The sequence below is a fragment of the Zonotrichia leucophrys genome, chromosome 2, assembly GCF_028769735.1.
Source record: "Zonotrichia leucophrys gambelii isolate GWCS_2022_RI chromosome 2, RI_Zleu_2.0, whole genome shotgun sequence".
NCBI classification, from domain to species: Eukaryota; Metazoa; Chordata; class Aves; order Passeriformes; family Passerellidae; genus Zonotrichia; species Zonotrichia leucophrys.
Window position 1 is genome coordinate 111,069,861 of NC_088171.1, and position 25,887 is coordinate 111,095,747.

General features: G+C 42.7%; 1 protein-coding gene across 5 annotated transcripts in view; it reads left to right on the forward strand.

Moving 5' to 3' along the window:
* Positions 1 to 25,887, forward strand: part of MAPRE2 (microtubule associated protein RP/EB family member 2) — a 71,902-nt gene that overhangs the window by 11,379 nt on the left and 34,636 nt on the right. For 2 of the 5 annotated variants that reach the window (XM_064706065.1, XM_064706067.1), the window contains exons 1-2: positions 2,852 to 3,064; positions 22,741 to 22,868. In XM_064706065.1, coding sequence (XP_064562135.1) covers positions 2,946 to 3,064; positions 22,741 to 22,868 — 247 coding nt within the window. In that variant the 5' untranslated portion in view covers positions 2,852 to 2,945. Of the gene's footprint in view, positions 1 to 2,851; positions 3,065 to 22,740; positions 22,869 to 25,887 lie in introns of those variants that run through there. The other 3 variants (XM_064706066.1, XM_064706068.1, XM_064706069.1) reach the window with 2 other exon arrangements.

A 25,887-nucleotide genomic window follows, 5' to 3' on the forward strand; every position in this document is an offset into this window, starting at 1 on the left:
TCAGCATTCCACAGGTGGGGTTTTTTATTAACACCAAGGCTGACCTTCTACTCTTTGGATCAATTCTCTATTTTTGTTCCTAGTGCATGTAAAAATCTATAAAGGCAGATGTACAGACACGTAATAACAGCAACAGGTTTCCTCTTTCTTTGAGACCTTTAAGCTTAGAATGATGGGAGTGGGAGGAAGATCTGGTGCTTCCAGCAAATAAAGACAGGAGTTATGCTTGTGGGCCACACAGTGCCCAGAAACAGAGATGTAGGTAGAAGGAATGTAGTGCATATTGCACCCATATTGCACCCAGAGCCCCCAGGCTGTGCTAGATGGACTGAAGCCCACTGAAACTTGTGCTTTCTGAAAAGCAGTATCAGGCTTCTTTTGCTGATGCCTGGCTCAGCCTCCATAAAGGTAAGGTACTGTGCTGAGGCAGTGTGTGTTCTTCTGACCTTGGGCCCTAATGCAGAGGCAAGAAGAGGTCTGCAGCAGGGCTGCCATGCTCTCCTCACCTGCACTTCTCTTCTGTAGCTCTGTTGGTACATGTTTGAAACAGCTTTAGGGATTTCAATAAAGAAGCTTCCGTTCTTTGCCACTGGTGAAGAAATAAAAATGTTTTTACAAGTTAGGGTTGCAGAGTGTTTTACTGCTTGCTCCCTAGCAGAGCAGGTAGGGTTATGTCTGGCAGATAAAGACCTGCTGTAGATTATTTTTATATTCTGTCACCACATAGCATTTCTGGCTTGTCCATGTTCTTGAGTGTTACTAAGACACTTATTGGCATCTTTAACAGAATGTTTTTGTTGCTTGTTTTGAAAAAGACTCAAAAGCAGCTTCCTCCAATTACCAGATGAATGAAGCGTGTTTCAATGAAGTGTGCCAATTGCAAATGTCCATAGATTGGTTACTAAAAGATAAATATGAGTATATTTGAAAAGCTGGCAGAAAGTATAAGAAGATTCCCTGTCTTGGTGTGCAGAAGACAGTGGCAAATTGGCAGACTAACTTGAGCCTTGTTAGAGACTGCTCTAAAATGTGTTAATCTATACATCTGATTTAAATCCAGGGAGTTCTCAGCAGTCCAAGTGTTGTGCAGTTGGTGTTATTGATTTTACTCACCTTACAAGCTCTCTGTGAAGGGTCTGTATTATGAATATAATCATGTAAACTAAGATTTCAGAATGAAATTATACTACTAAAAGATTAGGTAAAGATAAGTTAAAATTTCATTAAGTCACTTTGTGCAGAAAGAAATTTGAGGCAGAAACCTGATCAAACTCACACTTCTTGAGTTAAAATATCAGCATGTGTCTCTGAGAACATATTAGAAGTACTCACATGGCTTCTGTTCGACCTACCATCTTAAGATTCTTTTTAAAAGAGACTTGCATTTGGGGGCATGTATTTTTTAAGATGTTAATAGATCAACCCAAATATTTTGCATCTAACAGCCATGAGGTCACATAGATCTGTTTAGAGACTGCCTATAGTCACCTTTGTTGGTTTCTGCTTACATAAAACAATTTTTAAACAGCTGGACAGTATTTTTCTACTGTGGTAGAAGTGTGGGTTGGGACATAAGGGTGAGTTTTGACCACAGTGAAGTTCAGGTCTGCTCCTGAGGATGACCAGCACTGATCTGCTTTGAAGCACATTGCTATATAGGCAAGGGGAGATATGCAGAAATCATAGAGCTTTGCAGCAGGAAAACAGGCTGGGGAGGATGAAAAACTCTTCTAGAAGAAGGGAAGAGATGAGGGTTCTATGATTGGTGGTGCTAGCAATGCCAGAAGTTCAGTGCCACTGCCTTGGCAGATCTCTCCTCTTCTTGTTTCTGATCCAAGGAAGATTTTGAAGGATGTGCCATCAAATGTTTTTTCTTCTGTGTAAGCCTGAGAGCAGGAGAACGCTGGAAATGTGCAATGCAGCTTGACAGGTGTTATACTGTGCTCTCCAGTGAAGTTGTAAGCAGAGACATAGAGCTTGGTATCCAGAGCTTTGAACATCCTGGTGCTTGGGGTGGAAATGCAGGCGGAGTAGCAGACACAGGAATCGGGAAAAAAGAGCATAAAATAATTAAGACCTTCGTGTGCTGTTACATTTTTAGGAGTCCGTGATATTTTACATCTTGTAGCTCATGTCACTTAATATTTATGCCCTTATGTTTAAAAATAAAGCGTTGACCATGTGAAACACGAATGCCACGCTATGATTCTTGCGAGCAGCAGCCCGTGCGGGCGGGCTTTGTGCGGCGGGGATGGCCATCGCCCCCGGCACACCCGCGCCGAGGGGAGATGTTAGAGCTGGGCAGAGCTGGGCGGCGTTCCCTGCTGCGGCTCGCCCTGTGTGACCGAGCAGCTGGGCGTGAGGCTCCTTCCAAAGCCGAGCGATAGCTCCTTGCTGTGGGCAGGAGGCGTACGATGCTGAGGTACCGGGGCGCGGCGTGTGACGGTGAGGCAGCGGCCGTCGAGGTCTGGGGCGCGCACACGACTGTCAGGGCGGCGCTGGGCAGGGCACGGCGCGGTCCCCAGGGGCCAGGCGGCGTTTCTGGGCCGCCCACGGGTGCGGGGGGCGGCGGCACCGCCGGGGCGTGCGGGGGGGTGCCCGGGCGCTTTGTGTGTCCGGGGCCGCGGAACAGCTCGGGCGGCCCCGCACTGCCGGGGCGAGCGGCTCTTTGTGTGGGGGCGCGGGGCGGGGCGGGCCCCTCTCGCTGCCTTCCTTGCCTTCCCCGCCGTGCCCGCCCGGCCTGCCCGCTGCCGTCCCCGGGCGCAGCGCGGCGCCGGCCCGTTGCCATGGCGAGGGGCGGTCACGTGTGGCGGCGGCGGCGGCGGGGCTGACGCGCGGCGGGGCGGGGCGGGCGGCGGCGGAGTCGCGGCTGCCGCCACCTTCCGCACACCAGCAGCAGCAGCAGCGGCAGCAGCGCGGGGCTCTGCGGAGCGGCGGGAGCGCCAATGCCCGGACCGACCCAAGCCCTGTCCCCAAATGGCGAGAACAACAACGACATCATCCAGGATAACGGGACCATCATCCCCTTCAGGAAGCACACGGTGCGGGGGGAGCGCTCCTACAGGTACGGCGGAGGGGCTGCATAAGGCGGGCGTTGCATAAGGCGGGCGGGCTGCAGCCCCCTCCTCTCCCCCGGCCCCGCATTGTCCGGCTGCGGAGCGCTCGGGGGAGAGGCGGGATGCGTGCAGGGGCTCGCCGCGCCCGGGCGGAAGAAAGGCGCTTAAAAATGATAATTAGAAAAAAAAAAAAAAAAGAGGAAAAAAAAAAGAAAGAGGAGGGGGGAAATAAAAGGGAAGGCGAGAACGCCCCCCGCGCAGGCAGCCAGCTCCCCTTGGAAAAGAGCCGCAGCACCTCGCTGCGGATCTCGGAGGGAGGCGGCGCCGTGCGGGAGGCGGCGGCCGCGGATGGCGGGGCGCGGGCAGCCCCTGCCCGCCCGGGAGAGCCGCACCGGGCACGGGGCAGCGCCCGGCCCCCGCGCCGGTGCGGGGGTGACAGCCGCCCCCCGCTGCTCGGGCGGGGGTGACAGCGCTGCCGCTGCCTGCGCGGGGGAGGGCGGCTCCATCCCCGCCCCCCGCTCCCCGCCAGCCCCATTTTGTGTTTATTTATCGTCTCTCGTTTGGGGGGGACACCCGTCTTTTGTCGCAGTTGTAGGCATTTTTGATGAATCGTTTGGCATGCGTTGCTGGCAGCGCTTCTGCATTAACATCTCTGACAATATGTTCCGGCAGATAAGCTCATTAAAATTGTTTGCATTGTTTGATAAGGGTCGCGGCGCAGCCCGGAACGCAACTGGTTTGATGTGCTCCTTACTGCCGACTCGAAGGGCGATAATACGGCCGGTGGCTCCTTATGTCAATATACAGTTATTTTAAATGCTGCCTGGATGACAGCGAGCAGTGCCTCTGCAGAGAACACGCCCCTTAAAGCTGATTTCCAAGCAGCAGGAAATGATGCTGCTCTCAAATATCTGACTAAAGTGGCGAGTTGTAAGCTCGAATACATGAAAACAAACGTGGATGACTTGGCTTGTTTGTCTGGAGAAAATTGCGGTATTTTTTCTTCTGCTGAGGAATAACGGCGCTGCTACCGGCATTTGGCCATTAATAACCCTAACAGTGAATCTCATTGTTGATCACTCACTGACGGGTGAGCGTGAAATTCGCTGGAGATCCCAGTGTGTGGTTAGTTTGAAATGCACAAAATTTAGTCTGTGTCTCTCTCTGAAGCTGCTTATACTTTGTGCAGTGGAGCCTCAGTGCACACATGTAGCACAAAGTAGCAAAATTGCTTTTGCAAGGACCTATTTCTGCTTGCAGAAAGCCTGGAGCTCTCACTTCCTATATCTGAATTTCAGCTGAGTAGTACAAGATTCTGTTTTAGGGGAAAGCTGTATTTCTGTCTTGCAGCTAAACAGAAATATGAAATAGGCCTGAAATATCACCTTAAGTTACTGTGACATGCCATAGGTACCACCGATTGCTAACTTGTTTCCTTCAGAAGAGTTCTTTGGGAAACCTCTGTTACATGGGGTTCTCCGTTCTTGTTTTTCAGGCAGTTTGTGTGTGTTTTTCTGCAGTCATCAACAAGTCAGTTTTCTTGTCCTTTAGCCTGTCAAATTATACACTGAACTATGTCTAAAAAAGACGTTTTGTGAGGCTGCTGTGTTCTGCGTGTGATGACAGGAATAACTGTATCACTTGCCCAGTTTTCCAGAAATTGCGAAGATGCTCTGCATCTGAATAGCCTTTCATCCAGAGAAGTACTCTGTAGTCTTTTAGGGATTTGTATCCATTTGTATTCCTCTCTAGAGCAATATAAAGGAATATAGAACTACTGATGCTAGCATTGCATGTTATCTTTGGGTGGTAAATAAGCAATCCAGTTCAATATATTTCAGAAATAAACCTTCAATGCATAAATAAAAATTTCCACTGAGGAATTCTATTTAGGTTGGGTTTTTTTCCTTTTGGAAACTTACCATGTTCTGCAGAGTCATAACTCCCATATCTGTTGATTTCTTCCCTTCTCTGGGAGAAAGGGAGAGTGATGCTTGCTTCCATCTGAAGCTAAAGTCCTTTAGGAAGTAAATGTCAAGCATAACAGAAGGGAAATGTTAGAGAAAATACATGAAAACTGGTGAAGTTTCTTCTTAACCCTGGGAAAAAATGGGTTTTAACTTCCATGACAACCTTTAGTAGATAGGCAAGTTTGGTGCTTGTTCAGTGTGAGTGGCAGCAGGAGACCACTGGGTACAACAGATGAATTCCATCACTTCAGTGCCTGCTGCCACACTGGACTGTCAGTGCCATTCCAGAGCAGCTTGTAGGACCTCACCATATGACACATCAAGTTGCTATGCCTCTGATTGCTGGGCTGGCTTCTTCCATCTAGGAATATGGAATAAATATGTCATTAAAGACACCCTGGAGCTTGACAGCAGATGAGCAGTTGTACAAATTTAAAACACTTCTGCATCCTGCTGCTTTGCTCCTAAGTTAACCTGCATCTACCATGTGTATTGAGGTTCAGTATTTGCCTTTCCATCCTTCTCTCCTGTAGTAACAGAAATGCTTTCTCATTTTACAAGTTTTAACATGTTCTGTTCCTTAGATTTTTTAAAACAGAAGTAATCTTTACTGATCAGAAAATTTGTGTTCATCAGGTTAGATATTCTCAGACCTAAAAAAAAAAAAAAAAACCCTCTGCTACTCTAATACCAGGTTTTACCAAAGATTTGATATCCAAATCCTGAAGCAGATTTAAAAACAGCTGCAGGTTGCACCATTTTACAGACTAGGAAGCTGACATGGAAGCTATAAGTTATCCATGGAGTTGAGGATGCAGCAGGGAATTGAGCTTATACCACGAGTCTCAGCCATGTGCTCTGTATGCGAAGCCACAAATAGTTTTCCCAAGTCTTCCAAAGGACATATTATATTTTGCAGACTGGGACATACAGGCCCAAGGTGTTAAGTTTCTCATCCAGCTTTACTTAGCTGGTAAATGGAAACCAGGCACTTTGGCATAAAATTTAGACACAGGGTGATGTTACCTTTCGGAGTTAATAACTGTAATCAATCTGTATTGCTTGAGTGAGATGCTGTTTCTTGTGCTTCAGATCAGGAGCCTGTTTAAAATTTGGTACTGAGGTGTCTTTTTGTTGGCCTGAAGTAGACTTGGGGTAATTTCTGAGAACGGCATCACATTTTATGATAGTTTTACTTCTGCATTCAAAGATGGCTGAAAAAATCAATGAGAAACCAAATCAACAGCTGTGGGAATAATTTTTTTAAAAATAAGACCTGTTTGCAGTGCTTTTTTTGCCAGACTCCATGTGTCTTGTGTGGTTGATCAGCTCATCATATTTTTAAAAGCTAAAGTATTAAGAGTGAATACTTCTAGGTTCAAATGGCATACCTAGTCTAAATCACCCTGGCCCTAAAGAGACAGAGTGTTGTACCTTCCTTTGCAGGATACTGTGCTTGGCTTCCACTTTGTGTGTTTCTGGAAAAATGGTTTTCTGGTCCTTCATTCCCTGGCTAAATTTAGTTTTGTATCCAGAACTTGCATGAAGCAGAGGGGAAGGGGCTAACTTCCTGATTGTTTTGCTTGAAGTCACTAGGCTAGAAGGAAAGACTATTTCTGTTTTAGTTTTTATCTATGAGTGTCTACCTTTCTAATGTTATCTGTTTTAAATATTTGTTTTTCCTAAGTGTCGTCTTCATTCTAGAAATCATTTTGTGAGCAGACAAATGATGGTGCTGTGCATAATAATGAAAGCTAGACAGCAGTGGTGATTTCCTCACCCACTGCTGGAATAAGTTGTGGGGTGTTACAGAGCATATCTGGCTGGCTTTTACAGCACTATGAGCTGATAACTTCCATGCTGAAAGTCAAGGTTTACATTACAGCAAAATCTGTTTTGGTCGATGCCTTCTGAAGTCGCAGTGAATTGCCGGATGCAGGCTGGCCCTAGGCAGCAGAGAGCATCCTTCCCGTGGCAGGAGCTGCCCCGGCTCTGGTGACTCTGTGCCTTCCACACGTGTGGCTTTACTCAGGGTTCAAAGGGGGACCTATGGCTTTGCCTTACTCTGGGCAGAAGGATTTTCTCACTCTAAAATTAGGCTCCACTGAATGTGGTACACTGAAGTAAAAAATATCATTTGTGTTGATAAAATTAATATATAAAGCCCCAAGTTTGAGAACTGGAAAGATGATACAAAGCAAAAGCAGTGAATTGTCTTCTCACTTCACAGTATTGATAGGTGTGACTTCTGAAACCGTAAACACCAGTCAAAACAAATGCTATTAAATATATTAGGACATGAATCTTTATTTTCAGAGGCATTTGCTTTGATCTAACAGTTTTATTGCAGATTATGACAATTTTGCCCTAGATTTCATTGAAAGCAGAAAAAAGTCAATAACAAATGTTAAAAAAACCCATCAGCAAACTAGCATAAATTACACCCCATAAATTTGGCCTGTGCTTTTCTAAAAGCTGTAGTTGTGGTAACCCCCTTGTCTACCAAGCATCTGGATTGCAAGGAGGTAGTTGCTCTCAGTGAGAAGACCATCCTGGTGACTTAGAGCCAGCAGCTTACCAGCCAGCATTAAAGAGGAACCAAGGCAGAAATCTTTCCTTGGTTCCTGTCAGCTTAGGTACCCTCTATTTTCTCTTCTTTCACTTTCATAAAGCTGTCTTCCTATTGCTGCCACTGCTGTTCTTCTTTAATCTTGTTTTCTGCTTAGGGAGTGCTCTGCCTAGAGAGAGCTGTTTTGGTGAGAATCTTCTGCTGGGCAGATCCAGCTCTCAAAAAGCACAGGGTGAAACTGTCTGAAGATAACTGGGAATCACATATGAGTGCATGTAAAAGTCTCTGAGGGTGAGGAGGATGACTCTGCTCAATACTGCATCAGTAGCTTGAGACTTGGAATATTAGGGTATCTCTGCATTATTGGGATATCTCTGTTGACCTGGATTTAGATCTTCCAGGATAATACCTCCATAGTGCTTTGGGGGCTGGAGGTATTTGTTTAAATCAGGGGCTAAGAGAGAAGGGGGCTTTTGGGGGACTGGGGAGAAAGGGGAGAAAACACTCCACAGACAGCCCAGTTTGTGTAAGGACATTGAGGTAATTTTCAGAGAGCATGAAATCCTCAGCTTACACCCTAGTGCTCTCACCATAAAGGTCTGAGAACGCCTAATTTGCACCCAGCCTCCGTGGGTTTCAGAAACATCCTGTAGGTGGGAGGCTGCGTTCTGGGTTTTGTTGTGTGATGTGGGGCTTTTTTTAACTACCTTGTTGAGCTGCATAGCAACAGCAATGTTTTTTTGGCATATGAACAGAAAAAGGAGCAAGTTTGGGACATGGGAGAACTGAACCTGATGCTGGCACTTTCAGAAACAGTCATTTTGGCTTCTGCCTCGCGTCTTCAATCTAGTCTTCCTAGGAAACAGGCACTGAAAAATATGCTGCATTTTGAAAGAAAGGTGATTTGGAGGTGGGGCTGTGGAGCCAGAGACCTTGATTAAAGCTCTTTCTTTGGCTTGTTTGAGGGAGATGCAGTTACCCCATCTGGACCACAGGAATGTTCTTCCAGGGGACATACCTGGACTAACCTTTTGTGATATAATACTTGTTTTGGGAGCCACTAAGAAAAGAAAATGTGTGGTAGGTCTACATTTCAAGCCTTGGCATTTGAATGTGTGACTCTTTAAAAATATCTTCAGAGGTTTGGGGTTTACTGGGGAGGTTAGTTTAATTTGACAGTCTCCTCTCCTTGCTCATGCCCAAAGCTAATTATAGCCAAGGCTTGGTAAGGAAGCAGATCAATAGTGTGCCAGCTTTTCATGCACTTTGGAAGTGCAACTTTCAGCCTTTGTTAGATAATTGAAAACGAGTGGTCTCGCCACATCTGCTCTCAATCACGGCAGCCATGGGGTGGGATGGCACCAAGGCCATGGTGGCACGGTGGTGGCAGCAGCAGCAGCGCTGCTCAGGGACAGCGTTTGGCTGCTCGCATCCTCCTCGCTCCCTGAAGCCTGGCCTCCAGCTAGCAGCGCTGGTTGCTCGCTCCCAGGATCAGTGCTGGGGAATGTAAATGGAAAACATCCGTGTTTCTGCTGCGGATGGTGTGAGCTGCGCTGTGGAGCTGTTTGGATTTTGCTCAGATCTCTGCTGCCTGACTCACCGATAAAGCATCTTCTTCGTATTGTTTCATTACAATTAGGTGGGAGGGGAAAGGGAATATCAGCTGTAACGTTTACTAAACATGCATTTAACTCTTGGGGTTTAAAAATAGTGTTGTTTTCTCTTTTTTTTTTTTTTTTAATACAGTTCTACTGTTTTGTGCTATGAAATATTTAATTCAAGATTAAAATCTTGCCTGTGATATTTTGAGAAAAGTTTGTCTGGTTTTCTAGTGGTATACCAAGTTATCAAATATTTTGTAGCGAAGGGTCTGTATACTGGAAGCACGCCCGTTAAATGTCTCAGTTTAGCCGCTCTGAAATAATTTCTTTTTTCCCATAGAGCCCCATGATTAGAGAAGGGTGCCCTTGTGTTAAATCTGGTTTTTTGCTATGCTATCCAAACAGGAAGTGTAAACATTCATTAGTGAATCGAGACTTAAGGATGTAGCTTCCGTAGGAAATCCTACAACTGTGCCAGATCATTCTGCCTGGAGAGAAATATGCCATGCAGGTTGTACTGTTGATCTTCTGGCCTTGTATATGACCACCTTGCATTGTATTGTCTCAGAGGCTTAATTTTCAATATTATGTTTCTTGGCAATTTGGAGCTCTGAGTCAGTGGAACCCTTAGCTGAGATCTGTGTGCTTCAGTTTTATCTTTTAGGAGCAACTCAAGTGAATTTCCCCCCTACAGCAGGGTTCCTTAGTACCATACAGATTTCCTACCCAAGCAGCTGTAATTATTCAGAGATGCACATGAATGCAAATTCTTTCCTGTCACTCTGGAATGCAGTGTTGATGCTTAGAAGGGCTTGCTGGCAATATGTATTAAACAATTTGGGGGGAGTGAAAATTCATTTTAGGCAAATCTTACACAGTTGTTATGCTTTGCTTCTTAAGGTTAATCTCTGTGGAGCTGGTCCAGTAATATCATGAATAGGAAGCACTGAAATATTTGAAGTAGAATACTCATTTGTTTTACTTACAGATTCAGTGTTACACAAATCATAGCTTGTTAAAATAACTATAGAATCTATGAGTAATTGTTTGTATGGAAGTGGAACACATAGCCCAGTGATATGAAAGTCCCACGGGAGCTTGTGTATACAGAAAGACCATGGTGTGTAGGAGTGCTGAGAACAGGGAAGCAGTGGTAATTGGCTGGATAGAAGGGATACATTTTCCCAAAAGGACAGCATTCAGTTGTAATTAGTCATTCTGTTGGAAACCTTGTTATTCAGTATGGTGTTTGTTATATTTTTTTGAATTGAGTTGTTTGGGGTCCATATTGCTGTTTGCCCATAACAATGTTTCAGTTATACATGATGTAGATTCTAAGTCAGGGTATAAATACATGGTTTGCAGTCAACACATTCATGTTGTGCTAGTTGTCAGATTCAAGGAGGCATAAGAAATATTTTCTTTTTATTTTTTTACTTCCCTTAATATATCTACAATGAAGACAGGCTGAGGCACCTGGGATTATTCAGCCTGGAGAAGAGAAGGCTCGGGGGAGACTTCAGAACAACCTTCCAGTACCTAAAGGGGGATTGCAAGAGAGCTGGAGAGGCAATTTTTACAAGGGTGTGTAGTTGTGAGACAAGGGGCAATTGCTTCAAACTGGGAGTATGTTTAGGTTAGGTATTAAGAATAAATTCTTTCCTGGGAGGTGATGAGATGCTGAAACGTTGCTCAGAGAAGTTGTGGATGCCCCATTTCTGGAAATGTTCAGGGCCAGATTGCATGGGGCTTTGAGCAGCCTAATCTAATGGAAGGTGTTGCTGCCTGTGGCAGAGGGACTAGAACTATATGATCATTAAGATCTCTTCTAACCCAAACCATTTTGTTATTCTGCATATTTCTGCCTGCAGAGGTTTGGCTCTCTTGTGCACGTTTTTAATCTGTGGTTCCCAAGTATGAAATGAGTTCCACAGGGGTGCTGTAGAACTGCCTTGTCTCTCAAGTAGCTCTATTTTTAATATGGTGAGGTGGTTTTTTCCACTACCACATTGTGCACACCCCCCAGTTGTTCCTGAAGGGTTGCACAGTATGGACCTGGTGGTGCTGGTGAGCAAGATGAACATGAGTCAGCAGTGTGCTCTTGCAGGGACGGAGGCCAAGCCCATGCTGGGCTGCATTGGCAGGCATGTAGCCAGCAGCTCCAGGGAAGTGATTCTTCCCCTCTGGTGCTTCTGAGACCACATCTCACATACCGTGTCTGGATTTGGCCTCTCCACTTTGAGAGAGACAATGACAGGCTGAAGTGAGTGTGGCAGAGGGACACCAGGAGCTTGTCACCTGTGTTTGGTCAGTCTGGATAGGAGCCAGCTCAGGAGGGGGGAAGGTCTCACTGCAGTCTTATCTGTCTAGTGGGAGACTGTGAGTAAAGCAGATGGAGCCAGGTTCTTTGAAGGAAGAGAAAGGTTGAGAGGCAATGGCTGTCAGCAGCTGCAGCAGTATAAAGTACTTTGGCTTTTGGGAGAAATGTTCGCACAGCCAGGATGGTCAAACCCCAGAAGTTACCCAAAGGGACTGTGGAATATCTGTCCTTAGAGAGACTTGAAACTGAGACAAATGGCAGCCTTCTCTGGCTGTTTCTGCAGTGACTGGGAGGCTGGAGCAGATCCCTCTGGAGTGCCCTTCCTACCCGAGTCAGTTTATGATCCCATTCTGTAGCTCTAATAAACATAAACAGCTCGTGACTTAAAAAACAAAATAACAAAATCACGTGCTTGAAAAATGAAAGCAATATCATCTGGAAGCAACTTTTGTACTTCCAGGAAGGCGAAATCAGCCTTGTCATCAAAGGTTTCAAATGGAAAAGAAAAATGTGTGTATGCAGCCTCAGTATGACTTCATCAATATCAAACATTTTCTAGTTTAATTCTTATGAAAGCAATACTGCTGCTGCAGCACTACATTAATTCATATTCATATAATTTCATATTGTGCTCTCTGAATCACTGAGAGCAACTCCTGCAGTTTAGTACCCAGTTTGTAGAGACACAGCAGAGCAAAGGCATAGCTTTGCTGTATCATAAAATTAATTGTGTACGTTGCAATTGAAGATTATGTCTGGAAGTTAACAGCTGATAAATTGCTCGCTCTACTTTTAAAGGATTGTAGCATTTATTTTCACACAGAAAATATTAGCATTATTGATAAGTTTAATCTGCAGAAAATGTTTTAATTGTGAGCACAGTTCTTAAACTGTGTCAGATGTCTGCTTAGTTTGATGTGCTTTCACAGGGAGTGGTGCAGAACTGTCTTGTTGCATGGCCTGCAGCAACACTGAGAGGGTTGAAGCAACTAAATACCCACATTGCAACCCAGAGTACCTTCATAGCTGCACTTACATCTAGTTGAGGGCAATTCAAGCAATAAACTTTTTCTTCCTTGTTTATTGTGAGAGTTGAACTTGGTAATGTCACTGTTTGCCAGCTGGAAGCAATACACTTTAGGAATTAACCTCAAGATATTCCATGAAAGGAGGCCAAATCCTATTAAACAGTACATCTATGCTTCTCTTAGCTTAAGGTGCAAGGCTTTACTGGGGCTTGTAGATAAAGAGTGTTGTAAGTAGTTCAGTTTCTACAATTACAGTTACATCAAAGCAGTAAGCACCTTCTAAAGAACATTATTTAGAAAACAAAGCTTTGGGGATTTCCCCCTTTAGATAGGCAGAAGATGTTAAAAGTTAAAATCTGTCCAAAAGTTGCAGTTTCACAGATCTTCAAAGACCAACATGGTTGAAAAAAGAAGTTTTGGCTAAGCTTTACTTGATGCTGGTAGACACCAATTATGTTGGTACTGCAACAATGGTAAAATCAGTCTGTGGTTACTGGCACACAGCAAGAGTAATATGTTACATAAATCACAGATGGCTGAGCTAGAATGTTCCTACAGGGCAATTTACTTCATGAAGGATTAGTGAATTCTAGTTTTAGTTGCTCCAAAATTAATTTAGCAGTTAAGCAATTGCGCTTAGAAGTTCAGCCCTGTTCTAGATAGTACTTGGTCGGATTAATTCTTAAGATATGTCATTTACCAGTAGTATGTTGGACACCAGAATAATTTAAGAGTGCTTCTTTGTCTGTTATAGTGTTAACTCATGAGAACAAGGGAAGAGGTCAAGTTACTTTGGTATCCAAAACCAAATTTAAGTGTTGTGGGCTGGTAGTCTTAACACTTGCAGTCTGTATAATATTAGAAATGTTTGTAGGGAGTAGGGAGCTTGTAATAAGCCAATGACAGGGGTATTTATTTGGGCCTATATCATCAACATCGGAGATGTCAGAACTCCAAGATTTATTATTATCATTATTATTATTTTTAGTCTAGCTTTCACCAGTGGTTGAGGGAGAAGAGGGAGAGAGCCTCAGAGCCTTGTAAAAAGCTCTGCAGCCTGTTGGTGCAGTGGTTTGCAGAGGCAGTGCTGGCAGGGGACTTTCAGCTGGTTTGTGTCACAGGTGTTGTCTGGAGCTTGGTCCTGCATTCCCAGCAGAAAGCCTGGTGCTTCTCCTTTCCCAAATGGCAGCAGAGCTGTGATAGCAGTGAGAAGTCTGGGCAACCGTACTAAAGCTTAATATTTTCATTACAAAAATACTCAGGCATGTTTTAGAGGGTGATGCACCAGTGAAAGCAGCTAGCATGGTTGCCTGTTGCTTCATCTGTTGTCACATGCTTGTTTACAGCTTCAGGGCTTAAAATAAATGTTGTCTTATTCACCTTCCTGCCAGGATGACTTGTTCAGGGATGGAGTGGAACTGGCTCACTCCAGGAACCTCAGCAGCTCTGTTGTGCTGTGCTCCAGAACCTTTGCCCACAGGTCCTGGCATAGCTGCATGAGTGGTTGCTGTGCTGTTTCTTGTCCTTTACTTGGTATCACTCCAGGAACTTTCAAAGTGAGCATGGCCTTAGAAGGCCACTTAAAAAGGGCCTTGTTTTCTGCAAGAATAGAGAGTTGGACTCAATGACCCTTGGTGGGCACTTTCCAACTCGTGATATCCTGTGATTCTAACATATATGTTATATATACCTATGTATTATTCTAACCTTAAGGTTAGAATAAATGTTGCAATGCATAAATCAGTGCATATCTGCACTGGTTTTTAATGTAGGAGAGAGAAGAGTTGATGCATGACCAAATCCTTGTGCTCTGTATCATAGTGCATCATTTGTGAGTGGGAAAGCGGTACTGCAGTCCCTCCTTAGCTGGTGCCAGAGGTTTCCCATGGGAGTGCTCTGCTCCTTAGCTTCCCCTGCCTTGGACAACAGGGTTTTTTAAGTGCACTGCAGTCTCTTGTTAGAAAACAGCAGCCATGTATTAGGAGAAAGGCATTGCATTCCCCCTTGTTGAATCCTCCTGTTTTCTCTTTTTCCCAGACTTGTCCTCTTCGGAAAGCTGTGGATGTTCAGTGCCTGTCTCCTGCTGACTCACTGCCTCTCTTGCCTGGCTCTGCAGGCTTGTGAGGCGCTGGAGGCTGCTCAGGCCCCCTGTCAGGAGGGCTGTATAGTATTACAAAATCTCATTTGCCATGAGGTTATGCTTGGAGTAAATCAGCGTGTTACTTTAGCCTTTCACCTCGGAATGTATACATGCCAGAGAGGAGGAGGGGGGCAGCGAAACCCCGGATAGGTCAAAACTAAATTCATTTGGTGACTTCATCTGTCTCTAGCTGGATCCCATCCCTGCTGAAACTCCCAAGCCTTCCCACAGCGTTGTCTGGACTTAAAAGGTGGAAATGGCAGGAGGCGGGAGCTGCCAGAGCTGCTGCAGCGTGGCTGCTGTCCTGCTGGGCTCTGCTCTGACACACTGCCCCGCAGTCCCAGTGCCCAGCGCTGCTGCTGCTCCTAATCTGCCTTTCTGCCTGTCCCTAGCCCTTCCCACTCACAGGCAGGTGTTCCTTGGGGGCTGCTGGGGTGGCTGGCTCTGTCCGCCGTGTTTCGCCTGGTAGTTCACCTCCTGCACTCACATGGGCCAGTGGGTTTGGGGACAAGCTCTCCTCCACCGCTGTGTTCATTTTCCCCTAAGTCTGCATTTGCTAAAGAAATCTCCTCTCTGAAAGTGAAACTACTCATCCATCAACTCGTGGGAGCAAAATAATTATGGTTCCCCTGTTATTTTCACTGCTTAGGCTAGGAACTGAGGTTTGCTTGCATGGGCTGCCTCTCAAGGCATCCTTTCTTCAGTGATCAGCACTGATGTTACCTTGCTTTATGGCACATTTTTGATCTCTTGGAAATCCTTCAGCAATGTCTGCATGTTTGCTTGGTAACCTGTTATTATCCATAAGGGAAAAAAATGAAAAAAGGGAGAATTGAAATTCCTGCTAGTGTCTGGGTGAATAGAGACTTTGTTTAATAGAAGATTAAAAGCTGGTTTACATAGCAGCTTTCTACAAGTTTTCTAGTTACAAAATGGTCATACACATCTTCAGTTTTCCAAAATCTAGGTGTTTCTAATTGACTTGAGTTTATTGTATAAGTCTGAGAATTATTTTCCTTTGAATCAACCTTTTTTATTTTTTCCCCCTTCACAATCCCCTTGTCTATTGTGAAAGGTAGACTAGTTGCCAGCGTCTATTGTGAAAATTTGACAGGTTGAATATCTTACTTCAGGGCATCAGAGCAGCGATTCAAGCTTAAGATCTTAGAGTTGAAAGCCTTGGCAGGGGGAGGGTAGTGACTGTAAGTAAAGGCAATGAAGTTTTTTAGCATTGCAGCCTTGCCATGGTTAGGTTCCTCTCATTCAGCCTACCTCAAAGGATTTTTGTTGTTCATCATTAATAAAATGCCTTCTTAATTTGTAGTCACATTCTTTTTGTACTGAAATTTTTGTGTCCTTACACCATGTTAAATAGTGCCTGTCTATTCAACAGAAAGCATTACTGTTGCTTTGTTCAACTGCTCTAAGGTGTGGTTTGAGAGTGCTGTGCACTACTGTGGCTCATTTCTAACCAGAGTGAATATACCTGGGTGGAAATGGTGGTGGCTAGAGGCTCTGAATTGCTTCCATTTTGTGTAAGGCTATTGATGTCTGCCTTTCTTGAACCTCTGTCCTTTGTCAAGAATTCTTTTTTTTTTTTAAATTAACATCATAGAAATTGATAAGGAACCTTTCAGAGCATGCAAATACTTTCAGCCGTAACAAAGATATTCTGTGGTTAGGTGTTACTGTTGCATTGTACTTGTGGTGGCAAAGGTGAACCCTGAAATAAAAAGGAATTTTGTCATGTAGAGACATGACATTGCTGTTTCATTGCCACAGTTTCAGTGGCAGCAGGAGTGAGAATGTAGATGTCTTATGATATGGCAATACAACTGGCAGATTCAAGTGAATGCAAACATGACTGGCAGATGTGAGTCAGTGAATGTGGTTTGTCCTTCTCAGGGGGACCTTTAGGTGCCCTGAAATCTTCAAAGCACTAAATAATTGTCCTGGAATTTGAAACTGTTCTTTTCGTTTTTGTGAACTACCCCAGTTTAATAACTGGTTAGTGAATAAATTTCTAACAATTACTAAATGCTATGCAATATTCAGTGTAATGCATGGCTAGTTATTAGGCCATATCAGAGGATTTGGCTCTAGTTGTGCATATTATTGGAATACTTCTGCTTGTGTTTTTCACATTTGAGGAAACTGAATATCTGAAAAAGAATCAGTATTTTTCTGCTTCACAAATAAATTTTTTGGGGGTTGGTAAGTTTTCTAAAGCCATTTCTAAAGCCAAACCAGAATTACCAGGAGCCTTTATAAAAGGTACTCACATTTGGGTCTAAAGCAGTCCTTTAGACCCATCGTAAACATTTATGTAGGTCAGAACATCGCAGCATTGGCAGGAAGCCTCTAATTAAAAAAAAATGCCCTAATCCAATCAGAGTATATCTCTTATTACTCTGATTTCACTTGCATTTAAACAGGGAAGTGCAATGAGAACAATAGAAAATATGCTGTTGTCTATGTTCAGTGATAATCCAGCAATATTCAAGCCATAAAATGTACATGGATTGCCTCAGTTTCGTCTAGACTTTGTAGAGTACTTCACAAATCATTTTAGGTTAAGTCAGATCCATGTGGTAAATGTAAAATGGCATTCAGAAGTGAGTGAGATATACAGAAAATAAAAATATTTTTAGCATTTCAGGGCTATTTAGTAACATGGGAACAGTGCAAAAGAGATTTGACATTCAGCATTTAAAAACATGACTTTCTCACAGTATTATAATCACAGGATTCTTTTATTCTTTTTTTTTTTTTTTCCCATGGCAGTACCTCATTGTGATTAATCTTGTCTGATTCGGTTTCTGGCTAGATAGAGCCTTTGTGTTGCCTGCTGCAAATATCACTGCAGTGGCAGCACTCTGATGCCACGGTATTTGCTGCAGAAGTACGGCATAAGTCAAGAGGGGAGAGTAAGAACAGTGTTGTCAGCACTGCACAGGAGCTTTTTGTGTTGATTTTCTGTCTGCCCGACTCCTTTCTGTACAGACAACCTCGGACACAACTGGTCTCTAATGGCTGTGCCTGCAGCTGTGTGCAGGGAGTGTTCAAGAAACAGGCAAGGTCCAGCTGCAAATCAGTTGTCATTTCAGGATGGTATAAAAGGATGAATTTTCCTTGTACAGGGATTTATCCACTAAATCTGGCAGGTTTCTTCCTTCAGGGATTTCTTTGTTTTTGCAGTAGCTTTAATCTAGAAAGCCTTTTCACCAGCAGCTGCAGCAGTCTCATTCAGCTTCATCTTTGCCTTTCTGCTGTTACCTCCTGCTTTAGTAATTTTTGGTGTGAGATCTTTTGTTTTATTGGCAGTATCTTATCAGGTGCCAGCTTCCAGAAGGTCTCTCTGTACTGTCACACAGACCTTCCACTGCATTTAAAAACTTAATATCTGTTTGTCTCTTTGCACTACTATTTAATACAAATATGTCTACTTGTACTAAATGAGAGGCAGTGGGCAGAAATTGTAACACATGGGGTTCCACCTGCACACAAGGAAGAAATTCTTTACTGTAAGGGTGAGTGAGCACTGAAACAGGTTCCCCAGAGAAGTTGTAGTGTCTCCTCCTCTGGAGCTAATCAAAAACCATCTGGCCACAATGCTGAGTAATGTGCTCTAGGTGGCCCTGCTTGGGCAGGGAGGTTGGACTGCAGTGGTCCCTTCCAGCCTTTCCTATTCTGCAGAAATGTGAAGGCCTTGCAAGTTCAGAGATGATGGCAAGTGTGGTGAGCTTTTACACTACAAATAGATCCAGTGCTGTAATGCTTCTAGTCTTGTCATTATTGCTGGTTTGTTGTGATACAGCTTCTGCTGTCAACAACTGTTAGTTTATCCCTGGAAAAATAAAGTAAATGTGCTTCTTGCAAAACTGTCCTTAAGAACAGCTGGATAATACCTTGTAGCAACTGCAGTTATCTGTAGCAAGAGTAGTGGAAAATACCCAATATCTCAATATCCAATGCTGCATAAAATGCCTTAAAAAATTAATAGGCTTTTGGGTGTAATGTTTACCATCAGGCATGCCAAGCCAGTATATTTCTAACTGGGGAAACTGCTTAAGCATGTACATGATTTTCAGCACCTGTCTAATCCTCTGAACTCATGTCTGTGATGTGTAGTTGTGCATGTGGAAATTGTTTTTCTGAAATGGCATAGACTAATATGGGAAGACTCTCTTAGGGCTTGAAGTCAAACAAGGGAGAGTTCTTTGTGCTTAGGCAGCACTGTAAGAGCCAGAGGTTTTTAATGTCCCCCCTGTCCCTCCTGAAGTGGGAGGTGTGATGTCCTACCTTCAGTCTGCTTTCAGTTGCTATGGAATCACCAGGCACCTCTATGGAATTCTGAAGACACCAGGTAGATACTGGTTTTCAGGCTTGTGTAAGCCTCATTGCAATCATATGATTCAGAGCCTTCAGTGTAAACAAGTGAAAGCCTAACAAGTTGAAAATGTAAATAATGTTATTGGAAAGAAGTAGTGTATTACAACATAAAATCAAGTTGTTAACTACTTGGCTGTTCAGAGTATGGGCTGTGTATCTCCACCTGTCCAGATGTTCTCTTGCATCAGCTTACACATGTTTATTAATGTGTTTTGAAGATGGATCACATTTTTCAGAGTACTGCAGCGCTTTGGGAACTCAGTCCTGCAGAAAACCCCAGCCCAGCTGTAGATGTTGAGCGCAGAGGTTCTTGACTGTTGCTGAGCATGGTATCTGCACTACCTACATCTGCTTGTTCTTTTTTTTTCCTTCTTTTTTGTTTTGTTTAAGTTCTCTCTGTGTGGCAAACAGGATATGTGTGTATCTGAGCACCAAATTAGAACATGCTTACTGTAAAGGAAACCTTTCCCAGCTGAATTTATTTAGAACGTAACCAGTAGGAGGGTGGGGAACAAGAGATGCAAAGAGAGGGTGAACTCTTTCAAGAGAAGCAGCTGTGGAATATTCACAGATATGTTAACAAAGCACTTAAGAATGAATGGCAGCAGCATGTTATTGAGTGTTTTAACAAAAATTCTGATTCGTTTTGCCTTTGCTTACAACTGTACTCATACACCATTGTGCATGCTTGTGTACAAATCTGAAGCTCTTGTCTCTAATCGCTTCAACTCGTCTCTAGTAAATAGTCTGAACTTTGCTTTGACCCTTAGACTATAATAATTAATTCACAGATGTAGCATAAGTTGTATTACAGGTATCCTTCAGGGTAGCGTTGTAAAACTCAAGGTTATTCATTTACTCAGTTTCCTGCAGTAGAATTCCCCACCCCGTGCAATGCAGCAGAGGATGTTGTTTGCTCCCCTGTGGGTTGCAGAAGGATGGGTATTTCTCTTTGCAGTTCTTTGTGGAAAAAGGTGATGAAGGAAGTTCTACTTCCTTTCTCTGTGTGTGTGTGTATTTTCTTGATCTTTTTAACAAAGTAAACTTTCCCTTTTCACTGGTGGTAGATGATGGTTTTTCTGAGCTCTGCATGGCCTCAGAGGCCAATTAAAATGTTCTTGAAGTAGTGGCAATTACAGATCAGAGTAGCTTTATTTCAGATCTTCTCATCTAAATATCTTTAGTTGCTGTAGAATTCAGTGGACTCCTCTGTATTGAAGTGTCAGTTGATTATTAGGCTCACTAATAATTCTAAGTGAATATTAAATTCATTATTAAGCTGTTATTTCATACAAATAAGCTGATCTTACATACAATATTTAACATATTAGTTTAATGGTGACAGTGGTACTATCTTTCTGTTAGTTTTTTATCTATATAAAAAGGCTAAAAATAATAAAATAAAACCCATGTGTTTCAAACTTCAGATGCCATTAGTATCAAAGGGGTTGTTTGCCTGCTCAGTGCCTTCCACCCTGATGTTGAAGCTAAGCTTTTATGGTTAGCCATTATGGTGTAGTTTTAAGAGTAAAAGGGCACTCCCTGTTTCTAAAACTTTGTTCCTAGCACTCGATTCAGTCCAAGCACTTAGAGTGCATGCCAAGAAAGTGACCTTTGCTAACTCTTCCAGTGAATGCAGGGCTGTGTTCACATGGCTGGCTGTGCTGCATGCGAGCCCGCGGGAAGAGCGGAGCAGGCTGAGCACGGGCTGATTCCCTCCGTGCTCCAGAGCTGCCTGTACACAGTGGATAGGCAGGCAGCCTGGTTCTGAATGAATTTCTGGCAGTGGGTGCTTGACTATTGGAGCATGAATTCTTCAACCCTATTTTCTCTCTCACTCTCTTTTTTCTTTAATTCCTTTTAAAGCAAATTTGAGGACTTTATGCCTCGTGTCTTAATGTCAGTAGAAGGGAACAACTTGAACAACCTTCTGTTTGTGAGATTTGTTTCCTAGAAAAAAAGTGACCTGTATTATGAACTTTGTAATCTTGTATTTAAATTTATTCTCTGTGTTATGTACTAATACACTTACATGTTACCAAGTCAAGTTTTGTGCTGGTAGGTTTTTCCCATTTCACATTTTACCTAGGTTGCCCCACCTAGTTAGCACACATAGCTATGGGTGGAGTTAACTGCAGTCTTCTCCTTATAGAATTATCTATCAGGCTTCAGAGGGTTACATCACTGCAAATTCTCAATGAAAATAGTCCATGCAGACCTGGGATCCTACAGAGGGCATCGTGCTCTCGTGCTCTCTTGCATTGACTGAGAAAGTTGAGGTCCAAAGCTGAGATGGAAGGACTGGCAACAGAGCTAGACAGATAAGTGTTAGCTGCAGATTGCCATGAGAAACAAAGGTGTGCAGTCCCCAGCAAACCAAGAATAATCATTCAATTTTGACTCTTTGGTCATTTCTGAGACACTTCACACCTGGATTGCTTCTGGTGGACTTTCTGCAGTCCGTTACTCACGGGAACATTACTTACTCTCTCCATCAACTTGGTTCTGCTCTTTGAAACTGCTGATGAGATAAACTTGAGTGTGCTGGTGTTTTCTCTTTGCAACATCTTGCAACAGAAAGATGTGACTAGGGTAGGATAACACGGAGCAATGTTCAGTAGTATGTGTTTCTGGTCTGTACCTGGGAAGATGATAAAAGTTACTATGAATTGCCAGCTTCCAGGGAGGGACCTTTGCTAACTAGAAGAATCTATCTATGGTGATGTAGCTGTGAAAACTTCAAGCACAGAGTGCCATTTACCAAGGTCTCAGTGAAATGTTATCGGAACACTGCTTGAAACTGTCTGTTTGAGGAGGACTGCTGGCATGGCCAGTCAGTCAAAGTCTTACTTGATATAAGAGACTCACATTGATTTGTTTAATCTAGACTACCTGGGCTTTGGGACAGACACTGAGTGCTGTCTCTAAAGCATTAGCAAATCCACTCTGGGGAAGAAAAAGCAATTAGGGCTGGAGGATAATGTTGGCAGAAGAACAAATGGGTTTAAGCTGAGAGGAAATGTTCCTAATGTTTGAGAAGAATCAGGCTCCACGGCAGCTTTCCAACCACACGGCTGAGGGTGCAAATCTCAGTTGCTTTCCAGATAGATGTTGGTGCACTGATAACAGAGATTATTTGATATTCACTCTGTGACTGTCAGGAACTGAATTGATGATCCAAAAGGGCCCTGTCCCAGTAAGAAACCAGTAATAGTACAGCTCCTTCATCATTTAGAAGTTACCTAAAATTAAGAGTTGGTTTAGGAAGCCTGATCATCCTGCAGTGGCAAAAAACTTGCAGATGTTGCATCACTATATTGATGCAGCACAATGTGACAAAATCTTGGGTCTCTGATCCTGTCTGTGCATCTTTTGGTCTGAGTCTGGGTTTTTTTCTACTTTGTTGGCATGAAGCAAAGTACCATAGGTTTGTATGTTCTTTAAGTTCACAGTGACAGCCAGAGAAATACATTCATAGGTTCCAAGAGGACATTGAGGAGGTTTCTTATCATCAAAGAATAAAAATCACCCCTCCTTTCTCAATAAACAAAGAGAGGGTTTTGAGTTTTCTTTCCCTCTTTTGAACAGGAAGCATATATTCATTGTATTTAGAAAACAATTACCAAAATGTCAAAAATCTCTTTTGTCTCTCTTTTTTTCCTAGTTGGGGAATGGCGGTCAACGTGTACTCTACCTCTATAACCCAGGAGACTATGAGCAGACATGACATCATTGCATGGGTTAATGATATATTAGCTTTAAACTACACAAAAGTTGAACAACTCTGTTCAGGTAAGAAAGCCCAGTATGCTCTATAAATGTTTATTTTAAAACCACTTTAAAAGTCTGATTTGTTGAAAATAGATAACTTTTAACTTTGACAGAAACCAGTTACTCTGAAAAAAGAGACTAATGTATGTGCACAGGAAGCATTTTTACGTTTGTGTTAATCATGGGAAGATAAGGTACCTTAGGAAAGCATAACAAAGGCAGAGGTGAATGGGACAAATGTAGCAGGAGATACATAGAAGTAATAAAAAGGTTGGCCAAGCAAGCAAAGAATACAGTGATAAATTTTAGTGTTTTTAAGCCCCTGGGGTGGTATCTTTTCAAATGGAGAGTGGACATAACTGAGGAAGAGATAAATAGAGAACCAACACCCTAGATGAACAAAATTCTCCAGCTCCTTTTCCTTCCTGAGGTTTCTCAAATCCCTGCTGATGCTTGCAGGAAAAAAGCACAAGAAAAAGACTGAAGAAAAAACATGGATTTGAGGAAATGAGGCTTTAGTTGCTGTGAGGGCTTTAGAGCTTTCAAAGTCTGCCTCTTTCTCTTTAAATCTGAGTTACTGTTATATTTGGTAATGAGCCCTGAAAAAAGGGTAATAGTTTGAATACTTCAGACATTTTGGTTAATCAGAGTTGCAACCAGAAGATGGGTGTTAAACAAAAGGGTCTGTAAGTAGATGATGGCTAGAAATGACACAGAAAAAGGCTGCTGTTTCACTGTGAATATACATGCCCCTGGGGAATGATTTCTTTCTGATTTCCAACTGTGATTTTTACATTTGAAGATGCTTGGTGGAGGAGGAGTGAGTTTGTGGTGGAGGAGATCTAACTTAGATTGCTAATTCCAGACAACTAACATGCTGGGAATATTTTATGAAGGTATTATCTTATCTTATGAAGACAGTGCTCAAAGCACATGGAAGAGGAACCACATGACCAGACTTCACCTATTTCTTGATCTAGACAAAAAAAATAAATGGGGTCTTATATTAATATATTTGATTTTACCTATCATTCTGGGTAAATTTTCTGTATCAGAGATGTTCCCTAAAAGATACAAGTAACCCTTTCAGGCTGATTGTCTCATAGCCTATCCTTCAAAATTTAAAAAAAAAAACAAACAATTTTCAGCTGCAGAAGTGGAGTACCATACTTGCAGCCTTGCACAGCAACCATAAAAATGAGGTTGAAAAAGTGCAGGATAGAGTCAATGTAAGCAACTGATATAATCTGAACAAATTAAGACCTAGACCATGGGAAATTATTTTTTTAACTGTTATTAAACTTGAAATTGAAGTGTTATCTCTAGCTGTTGTTATATTTACATGTCAGGAAGTTAGCCTAAGTATTTTATTTCGGTATATATAAAGACAGAATTCTCACAGGGAGTAGCTATAGATAGATTCAGATAGATACATGCATGCACACACTGAAGGAGATAGAAACATAGAAGGAAATGGACGTTTGCATCCTAAAATACCCAAAGTTTGCTATTGTTTGAAACAGGAAGCATAGTAGACAAGTTATTGACCTGTTCCTATGTAGCTATTTAAATGCTCATAAATAGTTGAAAGGAACCTTTTGAAGTAAGTTCTCAATCAAGTTAAATGTGTGTGGGCTTACACAAAAACCCACCCAACAAAAAACCAACCAAGACATAAAAAACTTCACCAAAACTGTTTCTGAAAACAGGGGAGAAGTGATTGAAGAAAGTATTGACTAAGCAGAATAAAATGAGTTAAAATTATGTAAGAAGATCAGATAGAGAGAGTTCAGCTGGGTGGGGCAAGAAGGGGAAAAGCATGGGAACCGTCACAAATCCACTGTCCCATTTCATTACACAGCTTCTTATACAACTTTTTCTGTGACCTACAGAGAGGATTTTGGGACACACCTCAAGGGAAGGACTGAAAAAGGGTCAACTCATTGCAGCTCTTACTCCATTCTGTATAAAATTAAATCTTTTCTTCCTTTAGAATTTCCTGGATTGTATTGATTGTTATTGCTACCTGATGCTTCTACATTCTTGTCTTTATGGGTGAAAGTGTTAATTTGAATTTCTCCATTTGGTTTGGTAGTCGAACTTGATGCTTACACATTCCTGTTTTTACATTCATGTGCTTTACAATCCAGAAGGGGCTTTAGTAGCTCCTTATCTAAAGAAGCATTCTAGCACAGTGCTTCCTGTGTTCAGGAGGACTTTACTCTCTGAACTGATGAATCTAAACACTGATAGATTTTTGCAGACACTAGAGCGCAGTAATCTTAACAGGCTCTTCCCATTTGAGACTGCATAGTCCATTTCTCATGTGCAGAGCATCCATGTGTAGAGATGGAAGACAGATGGACAAGCAGGTTTGTGAATCTTTCTGCATTTAATATAGTTTACTGTGTAAACTCAAAGAAATTTATTAAATGTGCACATATTTTATTTAGCCTATTTCTAGCATAGCTTTGAAGAGAGATACTGAGGGAACAATAGCACAAATGATGAGCCAACGAGCAGGCAGAGCACCAGCAAGCAAGCATGGTATGGACTGCAGTTTGAGAATGGCCAGTCTAACTCATTCATTCTGGCATTCCTTGGCTGATGTCCCTTGAACCATTGGCGGCTTTCATGCAGATTAATGCTTGTTTCCATAAAATATGAGCATTTCTCCAGGACTTCAAAGGGAAGGAATATGTGGGAAACTCTTCACAGCTATGAAGCATTTCACAGCATTAACAGGGATCTGCAGAGCTGCCGTAACTGAATTTTTATTATCTACTGTAAAATTGTATGGACATTTTCTTCTTTTTTAGAAAAAAGCATTAACATTAGTCATGCTGTTTTATGACTATTCAGTTCTTGCTCATTTTTGTTAATAAGGAGCAATCAAAATGCCAGAAAAAGCTAAATGTGGGGCCAAAAAACGTGGGAGAGGGAAAGCAGGGGGGATGTTATATTTGAATTAAAAGCTCAAAGGAGTTACTTGTAGGAGGTAGGAGCAACCTAGATATGGCATATGCTGGTGTTCAGTACC